The following is a 22,204-nucleotide window of genomic DNA, read 5'->3' on the forward strand; positions in this document are numbered from 1 at the left end:
TGCCCAGGGTGAGGGCTCTGCTGCCCAAAATGCACCCTCCGAGCACCCTAGCTGGGGGCTGCGGGGCCAAGCAGCAGCTGGTCAGAGCCCCGCAGCGGTGCGTGCATGGCCAGGACCTCTGCCCCATCCAGGACCACCCCCCACAAGACTGCTGGGGAGGTGCTGAGCCCCCTGGGAGTATACCTGGTCCCTGGGGCACCCAGGGTCTACCATGTCCTCCCTCTGGCATTTCCAGAGCTCTCCCTGCCTGACTTGGCACAGACTGGGACATGCCAGGCTCCTCTGCACTGGCAGCTCCCCAGACCTGATTGCTCTCAGTTCAGGGCTGGGAACAGCAGCAACCGGGCACAGGGATGTCCTGCCATTGCCCGGCCCAAGGCGTTTTAATCCCAGATAAAGTTTTCGGGTACTGGTGGTGGATAAGGGGGTGCAGGGCAGAGCCTCCCCAGCCCATCCAGGTTTGAACTGCCAGGGTGTACTGGGAAATGCTGCTCGCAACAGCCACGGGCTCTGGATCTGTGCTCTGGCCAGGAAAATTGTGACAAAGCTGCTCTGACAGTACTAGGCTCTGTGCCGTGGCTCCATGAAACAGCCAGAAATAGGAGAGGGGAGGAACATGTCCTCTGGCCCTGCAAACGTGGGGAGGGTCCCCAGGGTCCCCAGCATCCTCAGCGTTCCCAGTATCCCCAGCATCCCCAGGGTCCTCAGGGTCCGCAGGATGCCCAGTGTCCCCAGTGTTCCCGCAGCAGAAACCAGCCCTGAGGAAATCAGGGAGAGGGGCACAGAGCACTGTTGGTGAGAGTGAGCCACGGGGTGCAGGGCAGGGAGTGGTGGGACGCTGGCCTGGGCACTGGGGGGTCCCACCACACGTGGGATGGGGGATGTGGGCGCAGCCTGCAGCTGAGGCTGCACCAGACAGCAGATGGCTGGGGACTGTGGCCAGGGCCCTCCCTGCTGCAGCACCTGCTCTGATCTTTGCCATGGGGAGCAGCTCTGGGACCTAGACCCCTGGGCAGGGCTGCAGCCTGGTGATCCCCTGTCCTCTGTCACAGGGATGGGATGAGGACCACAGCGCAGGCCCTGGCCCTGTGTCACTCGCTCTGGGCAGGGCTGTGGGGCCATGGGGAGCCCCCAGCCACATGGCACCCACGGGTGCAGCAGGGCTGGGGACTCACAGCATGGCGGGGAGACCACAGGTCCAGCATCACTCACACCACAGCACTCCCACAGTGAGTGCCCAGCCAGATGTGCCCCACCACAGGATGTGACCCCATGGCATCACCTCGGGGCATTGGGCTGCCAGGGCAGGCTGGCTGTGGCCGTTCCCAGGGGCACCACTGGCAGGGAGCCAGGTCTGTCCGCAGAGCCCTGGGGCACCTGAATTACAGCTGCACTGCAAGCAGCTCACGGCCTGACACCAGGAGGGTCCTGGATGCAGCTGCGGCTGGGGTCTGCATGTGCCTGGGGTCCCCTCTGCACATGTCCCCGTGCCCATCCCCACACCCATGCCCTGTGCCGCAGGGCTCCCTGCAGCAGCTGCTGCCACTGCCACCACAGCCCTGCAGGTGGGCAAGACCATGGCCCACTCCGCTGGCACCAGTCATTGCTGGTGCTGATCCCTGCCAGTGCCAATTGCCACCAGTGGCCCCGCATCCCTTCCACCCTGACACAGGGCAACATGCACCCCACGCGCATCTCACCTTCAGGCACTTCCAGGGCAGCTCATCTCAATTTCCCCATTCCCACCCTCCGGCACTGTTCTGGTTCCACGTCCCTGCCATTGTCCTTGGCAGGGAGCTTCTTGCTGCCCGTCCCCAAGGCTGTCACCGAGCTACCAAGATGCTGCCTTGCCAATGGTCAGATGGATGCCTCGGTGCATCCCCCAGCCCATGTCACTGTTCCACAGGGCAGCACTCAGAGCCCCATCTGCACTGGGTCTTGCCTGACCTGTGTCTCCTCCTCAGCTGCTGCAGGGCTGACCTTGCTGCCTCTGAGCTGGGGCTGGGATCTGGCCGTGGCTCCAGCACCAGTGGGTGCCCACCAGTCCCACAGCCCTGACAGGGCTGGCACTGCCATCAGAGTCAGGGGGTTTGTCCATGGCAGCACCTGTCCCTGTGCATAGGGACACAGGCGTGTGGGGACAAGGGGATGTGGGGAAAGTCACCCTGGTGCCAGATCCCTGCCTGGGTCTATGGATTGGGGAGGCAGCTCTCGACACGGCAGTGGTGGAGCCCCAGGACTGGGAGCATTGTGGTAAAACTAACACAAGGCCTGGAAAGAGGCCAGTGGCAGAGCAACACTGGTGCAGACAGCACAAGGGTGCCTGTAGCTCTGCCACTGGGCACCCACTGCATCAGCACCATGGGACCTGGTGTCCCCAGGAATACCCTTGTGCTGTGGGACCATGGCCGTGTCCTGGAGTGGGGTCTGCACAGCAGCACAGTGCTATCCCAGCATGGGGGACCCGTTCCCAGTGGCTCATCCCAGCATGGCACACAGAATCTCCCCACCAGGCTGGCACTGTGGGCGAGAAGCGGCAAACTGGTGACGCCGGAAAGCAAAGCCAACGGGGAAACCGTGGGGAAGGGGAAGAAAACACAGAAACCCCCATTACAAAGCAGGGTTCATCCCAGTTTGCCTTTGGGGAGGGTGCCCCCACCCACCACCCCTCATGGTGTGACTGACAGTGCTTGTCACTGGCGTGGCACAGATGCTGGAGGAGCAGTGGTGGTGCTGGGAACGCTCCAGCCAGTGCGGTGCCAGTCTGGCAGTGGGCTCTGGTGGGACCCCGCCGTGGTGCCCGGGGTGGGGAGGTGGGGACCGGGCTGGTGCCTGTGGCACAGAGCTGCACAGGCCCTGGCACACAGCGGCCAGTGACGCCGGGACGGCAGGAGTTGCAAGAACCATGCAGGATTGCATCACACCGATGCCAGCCAAAGAGTGGGGGTGCGGAGGGGACCCTATTTGTGGGGGCTGCCAGGGCTCGCCATGCCTTGCACCCCTCCCAGCTTGGTGTCCCCTGGGGACACTGGGGAGGGGAAATGCCATCTGCCAAAGCCTGCCCAGCCCACCCAGTCCCTGCACTCCCTGCCCATGGGGGTGTTGTAGGATATTTTTCCTACATCCCATAACTGCTCGCATGGTTTCTATGTTCCATACACCTTTCCTCTGCCCCCAGCCCCCTGCCCTAAGCTACCGCTGCTCCCCTAAGCAGTGGGTGCAGGCGGGTTCGGTGAGGGGCGAGGAGAGCCCCGCGGGGCCAGGGGGGGTGAGGACCCCCCCGGGGCCGCTGCCACTCGCTGGCGTTGGCAGGGCCGGGCGCTGCCGGGCTGGCTGCTGCCCGCAGGCAGGGCTGCCCCGCTCCTGCCCCCACTGCCGGTGCGGGGGGCCCGGGGGACGACCTGTGCCCGGCTCGGCGGTGCCGAGCTGCCCCCCCATCCCGCACGCACCCCACGTCCCGCTCCCACGTGGGAGTGGGAACGGGGATTTTCTCCGATGAATCATCCCCCGCTCCAGCGGCGGCCGTGCCGTGGCGTGTGCCCGCCGACCCCCTCGCCGCGGAACGGCCACGGCCGGGCGGACCTTGCCCCGGGACCCCCGGGTGGTGGCACAGGGGAGCCCCGGGGCCACCGTGGGACGAGACGGGACGGGACGGCTACGCTGCAAGTAGGGGCTGCCGGGGCGTCCGCCCGGGAGCCGGCATCCTGCGGCATCTCCCCACGCGCGGCTGCGGGGACAGGGTCGCAGCGCCCCGGGATCCCGTCCCTCCTGGGGGGGACATTTGGGAGGCTGTGCGTAATGGGGAGGGTCCCGCACACCCGGGGGGTCGGGCACCCTGGAGCAGCTGGGCACCCTGGGGACCGTGCACATCTGGGGGGGGCCGTGCACACCTGAGGGGTCCTGCACACCTGGAGGGGTCGGGCACCCTGGGGACCGTGCACATCTGGGGGGTCGGGCACCCTGGGGGAGTGGTGCACACCTGGGGGGGTCCGGCACACCTGGGGGGGTCAGGCGCCCCGGAGGGGCTGGGCACCCTGGGGACCGTGCACACCGGGGGGGGTCGGGCACCCGGGGGACCGTGCACATCTGGGGGGCTGGGCACCCTGGGGGAGTGGTGCACACCTGGGGGGGGCCGGCAAACCTGGGGGGTCAGGCGCCCTGGAGGGGCTGGGCACCCTGGGGACCGTGCACACCGGGGGGGGTCGGGCACCCGGGGGACCATGCACATCTGGGGGGCTGGGCACCCTGGGGGAGTGGTGCACACCTGGGGGGGGCCGGCAAACCTCTTGGGGTCAGGCGCCCTGGAGGGGCTGGACACCCTGGGGACCGTGCACACCGGGGGGGTCGGGCATCCTGGGGGAGTGGTGCACACCTGGGGGGTCCTGCACCTGGGGGGGGTCGGGCACCCTGGGGCTGCTGGGCAAATTAGGGACCGTGTACATCTGGCCAGGCCGTGCGCACCTGGGGAGGAGGTCGGGCACCCTGGGGGGAGTAGTGCATACCTGGGGGGGGGCATGCACACCTCGGGGGTCCTGCACACCTGGTGGGGCCCGTGCACACCTGGGTGAGTCAGCATCTTGGGGATCGTGCACATATGGGGGTCTGGCACCCTGGGGGAGTAGCGCACACCTCGAGGGGCCATGCACACCTTGGGGGTCCTGCACACCTGGCGGGGGGCATGCAGACCGGGGGGGGGCATGCACACCCGGGCATCCTGGGGGGCCAAACTCCCTAGGGGGGGCTAACTCCCTGGGGGGCTGTGCAGAGCAAAGGAGGCTCTGCGAAATGAGGGGGAGGGGGTTGCACACCAGTGGGATGGGTATTTTTGGGGGCTGTGCACACCGGGGGGGGGCGGGAGGACATGCACACCTAAGGGCCTGTGCACAGCTGTGTGTGTGTGTGCATCAGCGGGCCATGCACACGGGGAGGGCATGAACACTCAGGGGGGCTGAGCACACCGGAGGGTTGTACACAGCACGAGGTGGCTGCACACACTGGGGTTCAGTGCACTCAGGAGGGGTCCCTGCACACGCGTGTCTGTGCACACCAGAGGCCCTTCCACACCGGGGCTCCCTGCACACTTGTGTCGCTGCATACACGTGCCCTGCACGTGCACATCCATGCACACCTGTGTACCCTGACACCCCGTGTCCCCTCACACCTGTGTCCTGCATACCCATGTCCCTGCACACCTGTGTCTGGCACACCAGTGTCCCCTCACACTCAAGTCTCTGCACATCCATGTACCTGCAAACCCGTATCCCCTGCACACCCGTGTCCCGGCACACCCGTGTCCCTGCAAAACCCTGTCCCCTCACACCCATGTCCCTGCACACCCATGTCCCCTCACACTCATGTCCATGCACATGTGTGTCCTCACACCCTCATATCCTGTACATGCATGTCCCAGCACACTCGTGTCCCCTCACACCCGTGGCCCTGCACACGCGTGTCTCACACACGCATCTCCATGCATACCTGTGTCCCGCACACCCGTGCTCCCCCCGTCCCTTCTCGTCCCCCGCCCCGCCCCGAGGGAACTCCCGCGCCGTGGCCCCGCCCTCCACACGCCCCGCCCCCCGCCCGGGCCCCACCCCGCCCCTCCCGGCGCGCCCAATGGGGTGCAGCGGCCCGCTCCCCGCGGTGGCGGTGGCGCAGGCGCAGTGGGGGCGGGCCGGGCCGGCCGCGCGAGGGGCCAAGATGGCGGCGGTCGGCGGGGCGGCCGGGCGGGCAGGGAGCGCGGCGGCGGCGGCGGGGCTGTGAGCGCGGGCAGCGGCCGCCGCCCCCGCCATGGCCCGCCTGGCCGACTATTTCGTCCTCGTGGGCTACGACCCCGGCAAGCGCGGTGAGCGGCGGCGCGGGGCGGCGCGGTGCCGGCGGGGGCGCGACCGCTGTCACCCGCCGCGGGGGAGGGGCGCGGGCGGCGCCGCGCGGGGGCCCGGGGCCGGGTACCGGCGGGGGGCAGGGGGTGACAATGGGACGGACCTGCGCGGGCCCGCGCCGCCGGGGGTGCGGGCCCAGGCCCGGGGCGCGGGCCGCGCCCGCGCTACGTGGCGGCCGGGCCGGCGGGCGGGACCGCGGCCGGTACCGGGCGCGGCGGCTGGGGCGGGCCTGGCTGGGGCGGCTCCGGGGTCCTTCAGCCGGGGGGTGCCGTGCCTCCGTGGCGCCCCTTGCAGCGGGGCCGAGGGAGCAGCACCGGCGCTGGGTGCGCGCAGCTCCCGCTGCCCGTTCCCCGGGGCTTCCCTGCGTTTGCCCGTGGACCGGCAGACAGGAACGCCTGCGCGTCGTTGGGCTGAGTTAAATTACAGTTTCTGTCATTTTAGAGGCTGCCCCAGCAGCGGTGCCGTTGCTGAGCCATCACCGCTCCGGAGCCGGTGTCTGGCGTTGGCCTGGGGTGGGGGTTTTTGGCCCCCTGCTCCCTGGGATGCAGTGCCCAGGCTGCCCCAGCCCCGCTCCTCCTGGGCAGACCCACATCCCCTCGGACAGGGACGGTGCCGGGCTGGCTTTGGCCTTAACGCCGCTGCCTTGGAGGCTCCCGACCCGCAAGGCTGTTTAAAGACCTCGGCCCACGTCTGTTCTTGTCTTCAGGTGCTGGGCTTGGTTTTCTTGGTCATGGGGTTTCAATTTGGGTTCTGAGGGCTCTCTCCGTGATGTTTTCTGCTGCCTTCCTGCACCCGATCAGTTTTGGTAAAAATGAGCTTAGTCAGCGTTATAAATGAGGCTACGTTTACCTAAAATAAGGATTTTCTTGCAGAACACAAGAGCGTCTATTCTCCAAATTGCACATTCGCAGCAGAAGAGGCTGTTGGCCGGAGTTGCTTTGAGCGTGCTCTTGGAGCTGAGGAGAGGGAATCCTTTTCCACGCAGTGCCTGTTAAGCTGTGGATTTGATTATTATGGGAAGTTGTTGAGGCCGAGAGCTTAGTTAACATTCAGAGCGGCTGCACAGTCATATGGATACAAGTGTTTGCAGTACTCGGTGCAGATCCTGACACTCATCCTCTCTCTCAGGTTCCAGAGCAGGCCAGGAGCTGCCCTGCAGAAGGCAGGAGCTCTGGGTAGCACAGTGTGCAGCTCCACTGAAGGTTCAGGTTCAGGAAGGCATTTGGGCTGGAGAGCAGCTTGGATCAGAGCTTTGGTGTTTTCTGAGCAGTGTCTGATGGACATGGTGGGGTCTTTTGTTATTATTATTGCAGGTGGCTTCCCCCAGTGTCACAGTGTCCTGTAGCATCAGAGTGGGAAGGAGTTTCTCTCTCCTGCCAGGGCCCTCAGGTTGGACTCTGCTTGGGGGAGCTGCAGGAGGTGGGCTGCCCAGGCCTGCACCCTCTGGGAGCAGATGTGGTGGCCTCTCGGGAGTGAATGGAGGGCTGTGGTGATGCTTCACACTTGTGCCATCTTTGCCTTACTTCTGAGTGCTGTCTCTGGGGCCTTTGAGCATTTTCTTCTGCATCTTCTTGCTCATCTCAGCCTCCCTCCTGTAGCTGTGGCTGATATTTGCAGTGTAAACCTGGTGGTGGTTTGTAGTGGTTAGTGATGGGGTATGGTGGGGCTTACGGAGCAGGTGAGTGCTTTAGTCATGTGTTCCTTATCTTGAGTCTTGGAAACCTGAGTTTCAGAAGGGAACAGGAAATGCCATGCATCTTCCTAGTGGTTTGTTTGGGGAAGTTGGACAGTTCTGCAAGGTGAAACGGTTAATTGCAGTGGGACCTTAGAAAGGAAGGAGCCTACAGTTAATGACTTGCATTCATCTGACTTAAATGTTCACTTCTTTTTTCAATTTTAAATCTCATCTGTAGCATACAGGCCAGAGAACTGGACTGAATGAGCTTGTGTTTGGGCTGGTTACAGACCTGGCAAAACATTCAGCCTTAACTTGGAAACCATTAGCAGGTTTTGGTAGTATAAAAACCTGCTGCCAGCTGCAGCACTTGTCTGGTGGTGGCTGTCCCGGTAAAAATGCATCTGTGTCTACCCTGAACCTGCCCTCCGCTGCCAGCCTTGGGTCTGAGAGGCTCTTGAACCAGCAGGCATAGGTATAGCATTACTAGCTCTGCATCCAGCCAAGTGCTTTTAGACTGTAGTCCTGTTTTAATTAGCTATATAGTTGAAAGCTGCAGGCCTTTCCTAGGCTGTGTTTCAGCTTAGCAGAGCTGTTTGAGGTCTGTGGGGTTGCTGCTTCCCCATGACCGTGGATGGAGATGTCAGCACTGCCTCGGGGCCCATGGTTGTCACTCTGCAGCCAAGGGTGTTTGTCTGTGGTAAGAACTGGTTGTGATCTGCTCCACTTCGTAACAACTTGGGTGGGCTTTTTGCCCTTGGCTGCTGGCATGGCAGAGAATTTGGCACCTCTGTCAGGGGTGGTTGACAGAAGACATGCAGCTGTCTTCCTCAAGCATGGCAGAGCTACGAGGTGGGGAGGAGATGTGTCCAGGCCACCATGGGGAGCTTCCACTGCAGAGCCTGAGTCTCCTTGTGCTGAGATAATGTAGTCACAGGTGACCTCGCCAGAGTGAGGTATCCAGGAGTTGACATCCTCACCCAGAGAACGCCACTGGCGAGCACTGTGTAGATGTCTCTTCTGACCAGTGACAACTAAAGCAAAACCCTTTCACATCGTAGTGTGCAGGTGCCCGAGTGCTCTCCTGACCTGTGTGAGGGGCAGTTTGAAGCAAGGCATGTGTCTGAGCGATGTGCCAAGCCCTCCTGAGCTCCCCCAGGATCTGTCCAGTAACGATGCAAAGATTGATGCCGGTTATTTGATTTTTGGGATCAATATGGCAATGCTTGTTCCCTGCGTGCTGTCCTGTTTTCATGTTCCCCTGCTCTACAGGGAGCTTAGATAATGTTTGGAGGAAGGGCACGCCGCTCTCATCTGTGAGTGACTAATTGCTTTACAGGTTGGGTTAGTCTCAGCAGAGCCGTAGCCTGGGTGGCAGGCTGCTGCTGCCACGGCTGTGCTGTGCTGTGCCAGCACCTCCCTGCCAGATGTAAACAAAGCAGGGCCAAGCGATGCAGGGGGGAACCCACATGGTGACCAGGAGGCTTGGCTGCACAGGAGCTGGATGGGACCCTTCGCCTGGGCAGGGAGAGGGCTCTGCTCTGCCCGCAACTGGATGTGTGTGTGCAGCAGCGACGTGTTTGCATGTGGCTGGGCACTGTGGCTGCCGAGACGTTCATGAGCCAGTAGGATTAATGGTCAGGCAGGGATGGTGAATGGGAGGTCTGCTGGGGTGGTGGGACCTGAGGTAGCTCTGCATCATCTCCAGAGACAGAATCATAGAATCATGGAATAGTTTGGGTTGGAAGGGACCTTAAAGACCATCTAGTTCCACGCCCCCTGCCAGGGGCAGGGACACCTTCCACTAGACCAGGTTGCTCCAAGCCCCATCCAACCTGGCCTGGAACACTTCCAGGGATGGGGCAGCCACAGCTGCTCTGGGCAGCCTGTGCCAGCGCTTCACCACCCTCACAGTAAAGAGTTTCTTCCTTGCATCTAACCTAAATCTCCCCTCTTTCAGCTTAAAGCCATTCCCCCTTGTCCTATCACTACAGGCCCCTGTAAAAAGTCCCTCTGCAGCTTTCCTGTCAGCCCCTTTAGGTACTGGAAGGCCACTGTAAGGTCTCCCCGGAGCCTTCTCTCCTCCAGGCTGAACAGCCCCAGCGCTCTCAGCCTGTCCTCATAAGATGTTAATGTAGTTCAGCGCAGTTTTGTGGGAACAAAACTGAAAGCAAGAGAGATGGACTCAAGGGCTGGAGTGGAGCAGCAAGCAGGGTTTGGCAGAGCAGTGTGGGGCTCACTGGAGGCTCTGGGAGCTGTGATGGTGGAGTCTGGCGAGTCTGCAGTTCTTGGTGGGGCTGACAGTTGGCATCTGCTACTGGTGCAGAGCATTACCTTCCTGAAGGGGCCTGGTCCTCCCCATCACGTGCAGGCTTGTGGTGCGTAGTCGTGATGACCGCTGGAACTAGAGTCTCTGCTGGCCTTGTGGTCATCTGGAAGGATGAGAAAAAAAAGGAGTTAACTCTTTCAAGAAACGTGTTGTCTGGCTGTGAAAGTGATATCTTTGCAGTACAGTGTGAGATCCTCTGGCTGTCTGGTGTTGATCATGAGGCAGGTGGGTGCCTGCCCGCTTTCCGTCCTGTTTTTGCAAGCCCTAAGTGTGCCGAGCTGCTCAGTTGCAGGCATGGCATCCAGGGAAGCAGAGCACTGACACTAAGAAGAAGCTGCAGTTGCCTGATGCTGATGTCCGTGTGTCTTGGTCAGTTGTGACTGCAGCCACAGCGACTGTACACCTAGGCAGTTCCTGCTCCGTGCGCCTGTGTCGGGAGAGGGGCTGCGTGTTTCCGCAGCTCTGGATGAATGTATGGAGCTAAATGCACCCTGGCAGTGGGAAATGGGTCTTTTCATATGTGAGTGTTTGTTATATTGTCATGATTGCTCACATTATTCTCTGTAAATGGATGTTTTTAAATCTCTTGGCTCTTATCTTTGATGCAGACAAATGACTGCTTTGCACAGCCAGGGCTTCTGGCTGCTTTTTGCCTCGGAATCCAAGAGGCTTTTCTCTGTGTATCCCCCATGGCCTGAGAGTCCAGAAGAGCTCAATTTCAAAACATGTTTAGCATGGATGAAGGGCTTATCTTGAAGTTTTTTGTATGGAGCACTGGATGAGGCATGGCCTCTTCCCTGCGGGGAATTAAAAAACAAACAAACAAACAGAAAAAAAAGGGGGATTTAGAATACGTGCATTTCTGAATAAGCCATTGATGATCTGCTGCTGTTTCTATCTGTGTCCTGAGTTTGCAGCTGTGCAGGCCTCCCCAGCCCTGGCATTTGCTGGGTGCTGCAGGTTCTGGCCAAGCCTCTGAGGTTTGCCCCCCCCAGGTAAAATGCAGCAGGGGAGGAGGGAAAACCTTTCAGCTGGGTGGGTGGGAGGTGACAGGGACCGAGACCCCCAGCTCAGGATCTCCCTGGGTTTTTCCCTGTGGACTGCCACATCTACTCCAACCTTGGGTGTACTGTTGGAGGCCTGGAGCGATGGCGAGGCCGTGCGGCATCACTCCCTGACAGGATGGCAACCTTGCATGTCCCCGCACCGCTTGCCACCTAACTTCCAGGGGGTTGGCTGCCCCAGGGGAGCAGCGTGCTGGGGTCTGGTAGATTCAGACCCTACTGCAATGCCTGCTGCTGTCTGGTCCAAAAATGAAGTTGCTGCTGTTTCCCAAGACCTGGACAGCCTGGGAGGGTTGCTGATTTTCTGCGAGGGCATAGGGGCTAGCGTGGAGGCTGGTGAGGCTGCTCGGAGGCCTGGGGTGGGGAGGCTGCAGAGTTTTCTGTATTTCTTTGCAGCTGTGCAGACTGGAGCATCATGCCACATTTGGCATACTCTTTCTGTTCTGTAGCATAACTCCTTCAGAATGCCTCGCTGCTCCCGCAGTCAGGGCTGGGGTTTGGACATGTTAATTCGGCTTTTGAGCTTCTGTGGGAGGTAAGGGTGGACGCTGAGAGGAAACTGCCTCTGTGCTTGGTGCTCTCTCTTTCTGTGAGGTCTTTGATGCAGCTTCTGGTGGTGCAGGCCCTGTGCAGACGGTCTGAGTAATGAGGACGCAGGCGTGATGCGTCCTGTGTTCCTCTGAGGTGCTCGCAGCTTCTCTGCGTCTCAGGCTTTCACTGTGTGGCTGGAGCTGATGCCTGGAGTGCGGAGCTAGAGAAGCTGAAGTAAACCCACTAGGCCAAGGAGAGCTCTCTCGGCTCATCCTTTTACTGTCCCACCTGTGTTTCGAGTTGATTTTCAGCCCGAGTGTGCCAGGCTCTCTGCTCTGCAAGATGTCCGTGCAGCTCTCATGAGTGGGAGGCATTTCTAACTGGCAGTAAAAATACGCTTCGCTCTGTTGTGCATGGACCCGACCAAGTGACTCATTGGTTTGACTCAGACTGGCTTCTTGTAACACGCACATCTAGCAAAAAACCCCAAAACCCATACGTCGAAATGCCTCCAGTAATTGTGAACAGCAAGCTCTGTTTGCTACATAAATACTTGCAGAGGCGACCTCGGAAAGAGAGGATGTAATCCCTGTGCATGCCATGTGCAAAGATGCCTGTCTTCTGTCCAGTTACCTGGCTGCTTGAAATGAGAGAGCGTTGCAGCGATTAGCGTGGATGCCTGTCGAAGGGGGTCACCCTACTCCTGGCAGCCGCCAGCCCCCATATCACGGCATCCCAGCTGCACCGGTCGGTCTGGGAACTGCAGCTCCTCTGATCCCAAATGCTTTATTAATACTTGTCTTGTTCTCTTTGAACTTTTGCCCAGGAAGAGAAGCTCCGTGTGCTGTGGATCAAACACCAGGGAGTCAGATGCCTGACTGACGTGGGATTAGATCTTCCTTTAGCCAGCGCCAGGTCTGATGGATAGGGTGGTGCGTTTAGTAAAGCAGTGCCCTGTCTTAACTAGGTCTCAGCACTTCCAGTTTCCTTGAGGTACTTTCGTAGATCAGAAGAGATTAATCCTGCAGTCGCTGTAAGATTCATGAGGTGGCAGGCCCTGAAAGCCATCATTTGTGCCATGTGGACTCTGCTGCCTTTTCTTCACGGCTGTGTAAGTCCATCCTGCTTGTCAGGCTGGCAGTGTGGTGTTGGTAGTGCATAGGTGTCAACGCTCCAGCTGTCCCAGCAGCAGAGCCACAGCCTGTCTTCTGCTGCCGTCACAGGCGTGCCAGCGCCTGCGTGGGTACTCCTGGGTGATAGTTTTGTGACTTCTGAAACCTTGCTCTTGCAAGGTCTGGTGAGCCCATCGCCAGCCTGTACACGGGCTGCAGCTGTGCCATGGCACACTGGCTGGCACCGGGCCTTGCTCGGGTGCTTATTACTTGCTGGGTCACTGTCTGTGCAGGAGTGGCGAGGTCTCTCTTCTCTCCTTGCCATCACTTCTCCCTACCCTGTACTGCTTTCTCTGGCTGTTTCCTGTGGCTGCCAGAGCTTGGTTTGGTCGATGCATGCTGGCAGCCTCTCTGGAGGTGCCAGGGCAGCTGGAGCCCGTGTGCCTGTCTTGTGCGATCAGCAGCTCTGTTTCTCAAAGGTCATTGAGTGGGATGATGCTTTGAAATGGTTTAAATACATCACAAGAAGCATCTCGGTGTAAAGCTTTCCACGGGCTCACCTCTATGAGTTGTAAACCTGCGATGTTTCCTAAGACAAGATGGAAAATTCTCTCTGTGCCATTTTGGGTGATTCTCCTTTTTCATGGGGGAACAAATGTATTTTATATCAGTGTGGGATGAGTAATTTTGGCCCTGGAGCAATACCTGTGCAGGATAAATTGGCACAAATGCTTTAGTCCTCTGATCTAGTTGTTTCTACCCCTCTGTGAAGAGACGCTCCCATGGCCAGCTGGATTTCATTGCCAGAAACTCCTGTTGTTGTGACCATCGCCAAGAGGGCAACTGGTGTTTGTGTGACTGCATGACACCTGTGTCACAGTTTTGGGAAAGTAGGTGACCATGAGGAGGAAGCATCAGTCTAAAACACATGTTGTAACCAGATTCTTTAACTGTGAGTAATATTTTGTTTACCAGTAGTGAGAATTTTGCATATTTTTTCATTTTTCTCACTCAAGCTTGTGTTTATTTCGATGTCAGTGGGAATCTGAAGACTTTGTTTGCAGCAAGTTTCATTTTCCCATTTCTAGTACTGGGACACTAGGCTTGAAAAGCAGCTGCAGTTTAATGGACACTAAAAACAATCAAAAATGAGGTAGAAGGTGCTCTGGAGTTCCCCAGGCTGCCCAGCTGTGCGCCCTGTGGGAGCTCCCTGGGGCAGGAGGAGGAGATAACCATGAAAACCCCTTCGGTTTGGTTACCCCAAGATGCCTGGGGGGATTGGAGGAGCAGTGAGGCAGAACTGCTGAGCCAGGGGAGCTTTTTCTCTGCCTCTTGCTGTGATTGTGGCATGAAGCCTTCCGGGGCTGGGCTGCTTGTCTTTTCCTCTATGTGGCTATAACTGTTTTGACCACTAAATACTTGTTATGTCAAACCAGACATTTGAGAGCCTGCAAGCACCTTGGGGCAGGGATCATCCTGCTTCTAGGTGTGTGTCTTTCCAATATCCAAGGCGTATTCAGCCCTTCCAGTTTTGTAGCTGGTAAAAGAGGAGGCACAGGGCGTTTGGTAAGGTGGCAGCAGTTACTGGTGAGAAGGGGCAGGTAGTGGATGTCAGGGTATGTGGAAGAGTGGCACGTGGAAGAGCAGCATGTGAGGGCCCTTCGTCTCCCAGGAGTAAAGGCCTTTCTTTTGCACTGATTCACATAGTTTTTTTGTTTATGGCATGCCTCAAAAGTGCCACGTGTCAGTTTGCAGGGAACAGCCTGCATATTTGGCAGCTGCTGCTGCCTTGTAACTGAGATTTGGATAGTCTTGCACATTATCTCTATGTTTCTGAATGCTTTTTGATCAAGATGATGCAGCAGGAAGTTTTTTGGGAGGACAAACTGAGCCTGTCTCTTCATTAGACGTATTTTTGTGTTGTGGGTAGCTGTAGGAAGTAGAGCAGAAAACTAGTCAGGCTGCTTACCACTTCTCGGTTCAGAGACCCCTGGTTTGGGGAGGAAGGTGCTGCACCATGCTGATTGCCCAGTTAGCTGTGCTTTTCAGTCTGGTGGGGTCACACCCTTTGCAAGGATGAACTGCTCTGGCATCGAAGCCGAGAGAAGGACCAGTGCCCGTCTGGAACTACTGTTCCCCTTGCCCTGAGCTTGGACAGCTTCTGATCTGAGGGATCACAGCTGTGGCGCACCACTGGGCCTCAGCTCTCTGGTCGGAGGGGAGCATCTCCTGCAGAGCCTGGGGTGAGCCTGGGTCTCTCTTGTCTGCGTACACTGCGTCTGTGGGCAGCGCCAGCCGGCCTCGTGGACACTGGTCCTCTTGGCAGCCTCCAAGTCCACTCCTCTCCAAAACTGTGATAATGTTGCTCTTTTAGAGTGGGAAAAGGCTCCTGCCCTTATTTTAGGGACCTTACCCAAATATTTCTTGTTTGGATTTTGTTTTAGATACCTGCAGTCATGCATCTAATGATTTGAGAACTGAGATGTTCATCTGTTAATCAAGACCTGGAAAAGCCTGTAGTAAATTACACGCAAGGCTGCCTGGTCAGGCTGTTGGGGAGTGCTAGCTGTGGGGGGAGCCAGCAGGTGTTTGCGAGGCACAGTGGTGAGACCAGGTACCCCTTTGGCTCTAACACCCTGGCAGTTGTTGCAGTGTAAACATGCTCGTGTCAGTATGCGCAGTGTGCACTGCTGCAGGATAGCTGCGTGTCCCAGTGCAGTGCCCGAGCATGACTGTGGCAACTGGTGCTGGTTACCTCTGTCTTCATCTGTCAGGTTTTCAGCTGGATTGTTCAGTTGGTGAACTTGGAAATGCGCTTCTCCAAGGTGAGCCAGAGGAGCTTGAACCCCAGACAGGTAACATGGTGCAGAGTGTGTGCATCTCCTCTGCTCCTTCTGCCTCTCCTGGCTGCCCCTGTTGTGCTGGCCGTCCCTCTGGTGTGGCTGGGGGTCTCCCCGACGGGCTGTGGGAGCACAGGAGTGGGAGAATCGGTCAGCACAGCTGCTGCTGTGTCTGCTGCTGAGCCGAGAGTGGAGATAGTTCCGCACTCGCCTTTGAACACAACATCTCTTTTCAGCGCTGAACGGGATGAAGCCAGAGGACAATTGTTTGCTTCAGTTTCTTCTGGAGGAGTGGCTACGGTGGCAGCAGGGGTACCAGCAAGGGGATGCGTCATGAGTTGTATTTAGAAATTAGTAAAACTGCAGTTCTTGTGGAGCCGCACATCATCTGAGAGGCGCAGGATGAATGTTGTCGGTGAGGAAGCAGTATGCTGGATGGCACTTTGGGCTTGGTCAGCAGCTGGACTGGTACCACATGGGTTCCTTTGGAAAGGCAGGTGATTAGGAATGAGGGGAGATAGGCTCCTGGATGAGATAAACATGAACTTAGTGAGCTAGTTAGGAAGGAGATCAGACAATGTGCATAGTGAGGCATGGTGTACCAGAGATAGACTGCTCCAGTTGACCTTCCTAATGAGGAGAGTGAGACCCATGCTGATTTATGCAGTAATTATCAGCAGGAGTGACTCCTATGGGTTATCAGTGAGGCAAGGAGCTTAATCATTGCATCTAGTGATGTGTTAGGTATGCAGTGATGTTGGGAAAGCCTAGGAAAGAGAGTGCTGCCTCACTGCACTGACCAGCTCATCACTGGATGGAAGCTGTTGTGCAGGCTGCGGCAGTTAAGTCCTTGCCTTGTGTGCAGCTACTTGGCCCATGTTGCCAGCTTAGGCACCTGTTCTCAGTATGATAGTTTGTGCTCATTAGATCTATTTGAGATTTTGAATCAGATAAAGAAGATGCAGCCTTGTTCCTTGGGACATCTGCAGTGTGGCTGATGATGTGGTTAAGATCAAGATCAGTGAGCCGTATGTCATAGCAGAGAGTCTGTGGAGTTTGCAGCTGACTGGGTGCAGGAAGTGCTTGTTTTTCCCCGAAGAAGCGAGGAGTGATCATGTCCTTCTCCCTTTGAGGGGTACTTGAATTCTGAAGTGAAATCATGGACATAACCTTGGCAGATACAAACTGAGTGTGGATAGTGCAGTCGAGGAGGGGCTGAGGGCCGTCTCTCCCCAGACACATGCAGTCGCTTTGGTGGGGGATGCTGCTGTTGCTGCACAGGAGGAAGCGGTGGCAATGGGAGTGCTGGTGCTTTTGTGAGCTGGAAGTTGAAGGAAGTAAACAACCGGTTATGCTAAACTGTGCAGGGGAGAGTTGGGTAGTATGGCACCACGGTAGCAGGTTTTGGAATAGATGTTAATTATAGCCTCCCTTCATGGGCTGGGGGAGAGCCATATGCTGTTAACATTTGCAGCTGATGTGAAATTGAGAGAAAGGAGTTGCCACTATCTTAAAGCACAAAAATTATTTGGAGAGCTCCTCAGCTCTTGCTGTGATTTGTCTAGAATGAAACTAAATTTTCCGTAATAGTAATTGGGGATTTTTCTGAGGGAGCAGGGCAGAGCCCTGCCCTCCGGCCTCCGGCTGGTGAGAGCAGTCTGGGATGCCTGTGTTTGGGGAGGAGGAACAGGCACAGCACACAGCTGAGGATGGGGCTTCCTGAATCCCTTGGAGCCAGGCCTGCTGCACTGTCTGTGCCGGGACTGTGCCTCCGCTGTCATGCACAGCTTGGGGTGCTCAGTTCAGGTGGGCTTGTGCATCTGGCATGACAAGGAATTTAAAATGTGTTTAAGCAGGCTAAGCGGTAACTAGGATGATGTACACCTGCAAGCATCTGAGCATGTGAGCGCTATATAGTCTCATGTAGCCCAGTGTGTTTAACAAGGTGTTGGGCTGAAATTCTGAGGTTGTGTGTCTGTTCTGTGTCATGTTCGTAAGTGTGTTTGTGCCACTGGCATCTGAGACCTTCCTAGCCGTGGAGCTGCCTTTGACTGGAGGAGCTTGGCTAGAGGAGGACAGGCTTCTTCCATCTCTGAACACTTGGAATACTGTTATATCAGCGTTGTCTTGGTTTTATTACTGAGCAAAATGTCTGTGTATTTGAATCTGTGAGCCTGGGGGCAAAGGGGAGTGCAGCTTGCATCTGGATGTGAGGAGTGTTTGAGCGACTTGGCCTGTGGCTTTTGGGGCTGTAGCAATCTTAACTTGTGTGCCGGGCCATTGGCATTGCATCGGCTGTGACCATTTCTGGTCAGGGTCAGCAGACATCAAGTGGGGGATCTAGTTCTGTCCCAGAGTTTGTGCTGCTCCCAGCACTCGCCTCAGGAGCGCTGCCAGTCTGGCTGCTTTATCCATGTCCTCTCTCCCTCCTCCTCCTCCTCTAGGCATGTATCTGTGCCATTCCTCTCTGCCGTCTGCTGGGGAAGGGGATCAGTTCAGAAGGATTGTCCCGAAATGCCAGTGTTGGGGTGGGTCGGGTGATGCTGTTCTGGCTGCGGCAGCTCCGGGTGACTGCTGTTCCCACGGGTGTGGAGCCAGCGACAGAGGGGTTCGGCCACGGGGGCCTGGCTGCACCAGGAGAGTTAAGGTAGCCAAGCGTTGTCTCGGCTGCAAGCCCCGGCTGAGCTGCCAGCCCTTGTTGAGCGCCGTGGATATCGGTGGACATCTTAAAGTTGATTTATGTACAGGCAAGCCAAGAAGATTTCTTGATGTTTCTTGGGAGTGTATGAGAGAATTGACATGCGTGTTCTGCAGCCAGTGTCCATGTCTTCTACTTGTCCTGGGGATTTGAGTCAGAGGAACGCCTTTATTTGTAATTTTATTTATTTAAAAATTAGTTGGGAGCAAAAATTCTGTGGTATCAGGGGAGATATTTTGTGTTTTGTTACTTCAGTTCTAGGATAAACCCTGGCTGGTTTTGGTCACTGAATGCATTTTTAATTTTCCAGTCTGTTCTCATGCTGCTTTCCTTGATGGCTCAGCACAATGAGGGTGTCTCTGTGGATGGGAAAGCATAAAGTTCTGACTGAGAATTTCCTCAGAAATGTTCCATAAAGCAGAGGCTGTGCTGGACTGTCCTGTGTGTGTGTGCTGCAAAGCATGGCCAGCAAGCAAAAGCGCTGCTCCGGAGTGCTGTGCCGGCAGAGGTGCGATGCCAGCAGACGTGGCCCCAGTTGGCTGGAGGAGAGGGGGACAGCAGCACTGCAAACAAACCTTGTGCGTCCTGAAGCTGTGACCTGTCTCTCCTAACCCAACTGCTTGCTTTCTCGCAGCCCAGCAGCGCATGGCTCTCTTTGTGGGGGATTTCTGCTGCTGGTTCAGTAAATTAAACTACTTGATCTTCTGTCTTTGGCTTCAGGCTCTCCAAGTTTCTCTCAGCTGTCTTGACTCTGGTTCATGTTTTCACTTAACTTTTTATTTTCTCTCTCCGTTTGGGCTGGTGTTTGGCTGTGTTTGAAGGCTGCTTTGCTCATTTCACATAATGATCTGCATCCTTACTGTTTTAACCTTACCATCTCCATCTTTCTTTTGCATCCCTGTTTTGTTTTTTTTTTTTTCCCCTCTCAAGCCTGGTAACAGAGGTTACTTTACCATCATATTAATGTAGAAGACAGAAATGTTGATTCTCATCTTTTGACCTTAAGTTTTCTTGACAACTGTCATCTTACAGAATTACCTTTTAAAAATGTTGCATCTCTTGGAAATTCCTCTTCATCAAGGATGTCAGGATTTTGTACGTTGCTTTAAATGCTGATGTACAAACTCCAGCTTTGCTGTATGTTTTGGACCTGTGTCTCGTCAGAACAAATTGTTCAAGGAGCAGCTCCAACTGCTGCTTGAGCTGCTTAGTTCAGAGAGCTTCACCCGGGACCAGCTCTGATACTGCGCTCCTCGAGTGTGCAGCAACCCGCTTACCCACTTGCAGTCTCCCAGTTTAATGTGACATTTGAGGGATAGCAGGGAGCATGAGAAGTAGGTGAGATGTGGACTTGGAAAGCCCCAGCTCGTTTATTGCAGTGCCCTGCCCCGGGGCAGCTCCATGATGGTGGGTGCTTCCCAGGCACTGTGGTTTGAGCCTATGTGATCCTTCGGCACCGGTTGTGGAGTTTGCAGCGCTCCAAGCCTGTGGGTGCTGGCAGCAGGAGAGATTCCTGCCACTTCTTCTGGCCAGCTTCAGGGCTTTATTTATAGGACTTTCTCAAGTAATATCTCTGAGAGAGACACGTAAGGCCAGAATTCAACACCGTGGAGCGACTAGCCATGTGAAAGAGCCATCTTCTGAAGCAGGATTGCGGAGATGGATGCTCAAGAGGGCATTTAATACCATTCTTATTAGTGACATTAATGCTGCTTTTTCCCTATTCTTGGCAGAGTACAGAATGACACGGCTGGGTTTTGGGGTGTTTTTCTCATCTGTTTGGAGTGCAGCCCTGGAGGTTGGTGCAGAAGAGGCTGGCTCACACGGGCTCCTCCAGGACCTGAAGGAGAGGAAGGCTGCGCCAGACCTGTTAGAGAACAAATGAAAATAAACCTTAGAGAACCAGGGTTTTTTTTGGTTTGTGTTTTGTTTTTTTTTTTTTATAAAAATGGACTGAGTGTTGCCCAGATTATATGTAATCAATACAGAAGTTAGGCAGACCTCCCCAAGAAAAGTGTCATAACCTATAGTTCATTATGGTCTTGGCCTTTTCAGAGAAGGTTTTTGCCCAAGAAAAAGTGGCAACTTTTTTATAAAGGCCCTTCATAAGCGTTCATGTATCTGTGGGCATATCTTGGCCCTTTCTTTTGGACATGACAAATCCCAGGTGGCATCAGGCCAAGGAGAACAAATATAATCTGTCATCTGACGTGGTCTCAGCATGCTAGAATGAAGAGGTGGAACTGCACCACTGTTAGTGTTTCTCTAGAAATTCAGATGCTGCAGGCTTGTCGTTGGGTAAAGTCATGAGACAAGCATTTCATGAAAGGACAGGGACTTTGGTCCCCTGAATCATTTGCTTAGAGAAATCTGTTCCCAGCTAAGGATGCAGTAGGAAGTGCTGTGGAAAGCTGAGGCTGTTCAGTCATCGAACAGCTGAGAGCCATGGAGTCCTGCCAAACAGCGTGAGGAGTGAGGATCATACATCAGGCTGTAGCAGGGTAAGGAATAGGTGTGGGGGCAGTGATGCTGTCTGGTATCAGCGCTTCCTGGGCTTCTCCAACCCAGGCTTTCTGGCTTTCACCATAAAAGGTGCTGTTTTCTTTCATAGCTTGTGGGTGTGTAAAGTGTTTGCGAGTCCATGTGAAGTGGAAGGTGAGAAGTAAACGTCTTGGGAGTGAAGGTCGAGAAAGTGTGTGTGACTGAAAGTAAATGCATTGTTCTCCTTGCAGCAGGATAATGGTGCCTGAAGTGATATGGTGTTGGGGGTTTTGTCTGAGGTAGTAATTTCGGTTTGGGAGATGAAAGGTTCTCTGTAGCCATGATCCAACGAGAGCACTGGGAGTAGCTCAGAGGGGAGAGACACCTTTGTTGAGTTATGAAAACAAAACCCACCCCAAACCCCTCAAACAACTGCACCTCCCCCAAAAAATCACACCTTCCGTTCTAGTTTTGTCCGCCCATGGAAAGGAGACACATCCTTGGCGTTAAAAGGTAATTATAGAATTTGATACCATCTGACTTCCAGTTTCAGAGTGGGTGTGCTGTGGGGCTGAAGCACTTCCAGTTCAAATGGAGCATTTTCCTGAAAGCATTTCCATCATTTTCCTCCTTGGACAGCTTGTACGGTTTGGAGGTGGATAACAGTTTTTTCAGTATTATCTCCCTTGAGTACCCTACTCACCACCTTGTTGATCCCTGGATCTTGCTTCCAATTCCCAGGCTCTGTGGTTGTCCCTGCAGTGCTGAGGCAGCAGTGTAGGGGTTTAGGAGACACACTCAGGGGGCGAGGAAAACTAGCTGTCATCTGAAGGCCAGTGCTGCTTGATCAGAGCTTCATTACAGAAGATGAGAACGTTTATAGTGAGAGTAATGCTGTGGGAATGCATGTCGTGCCTGGGGAACAGAGCTGCTGCCGGGGTGTGAGCCGTGGGCTGCCGTGCGTGTGCAGTGTGCGTGAATTCACCTTGGGTGGTTTGTCCACAACCATGATTTTCAGCTGTTGGCCCAGTTCTAGATGCAATTTTATGTATTTGTACTTGTACAAATGGAGAGGATGGATGATCCAACTCACCTGGGTACTAGTCCTGGTAGTTCAGGGAGTATATACTAGGGGGAGGGAGGGTGGTATCTACCAGCTGGATCCTAATAACTGCTCACTTTAGTCAACTTGAAGGTCTAGCACCCAGCTGTTTCTGTGGATGATGGATATGTTCTGGTGATGTTCTCCAGGCCAGCTCGTGGAGGTTATCTGTGTGTGGACACAGCAAAGCACTACCCACCAAGAGGAGAATGGAGACCCTCTGCTCCAGGAAGGCTACATGTAAAATTAAGAGTTAATCCTAGAATCTCATCAGCTTTCCCCTTCAGCCAGGACTATGGTTGTCACCCTTTGTCTTGTAAGGGGGACCAGTGTCACTGTCCCTCCTCTTCCTCACTGTTCCCTGTAACAGTTTGAAAGATAAAAGCATCACTGAGGTTCTTGAGTAGCTCTTGGCCCATCAGAAGCACACACGTGACAATTAACATCATGTTTGTTCTGCAGCAGTCCCTTTTCTCCTGGGCAGCATCTC

At 55.9% G+C, this 22,204-nt stretch overlaps 1 protein-coding gene across 9 annotated transcripts in view; it reads left to right on the top strand.

Annotated features, from left to right (window-relative positions):
• Positions 1 to 5,663: 5,663 nt before the first annotated feature.
• SBF1 (SET binding factor 1) overlaps positions 5,664 to 22,204 on the top strand; it is an 87,787-nt gene continuing 71,246 nt past the window's right edge. For all 9 annotated transcript variants that reach the window (XM_056340323.1, XM_056340326.1, XM_056340328.1 and 6 more), the window contains exon 1: positions 5,664 to 5,845. In XM_056340323.1, coding sequence (XP_056196298.1) covers positions 5,791 to 5,845 — 55 coding nt within the window. In that variant the 5' untranslated portion in view covers positions 5,664 to 5,790. The remainder of the gene's footprint in view (positions 5,846 to 22,204) is intronic.

This window comes from Falco biarmicus, chromosome 5 (genome assembly GCF_023638135.1).
Source record: "Falco biarmicus isolate bFalBia1 chromosome 5, bFalBia1.pri, whole genome shotgun sequence".
In the NCBI taxonomy this organism is placed as follows: domain Eukaryota; kingdom Metazoa; phylum Chordata; class Aves; order Falconiformes; family Falconidae; genus Falco; species Falco biarmicus.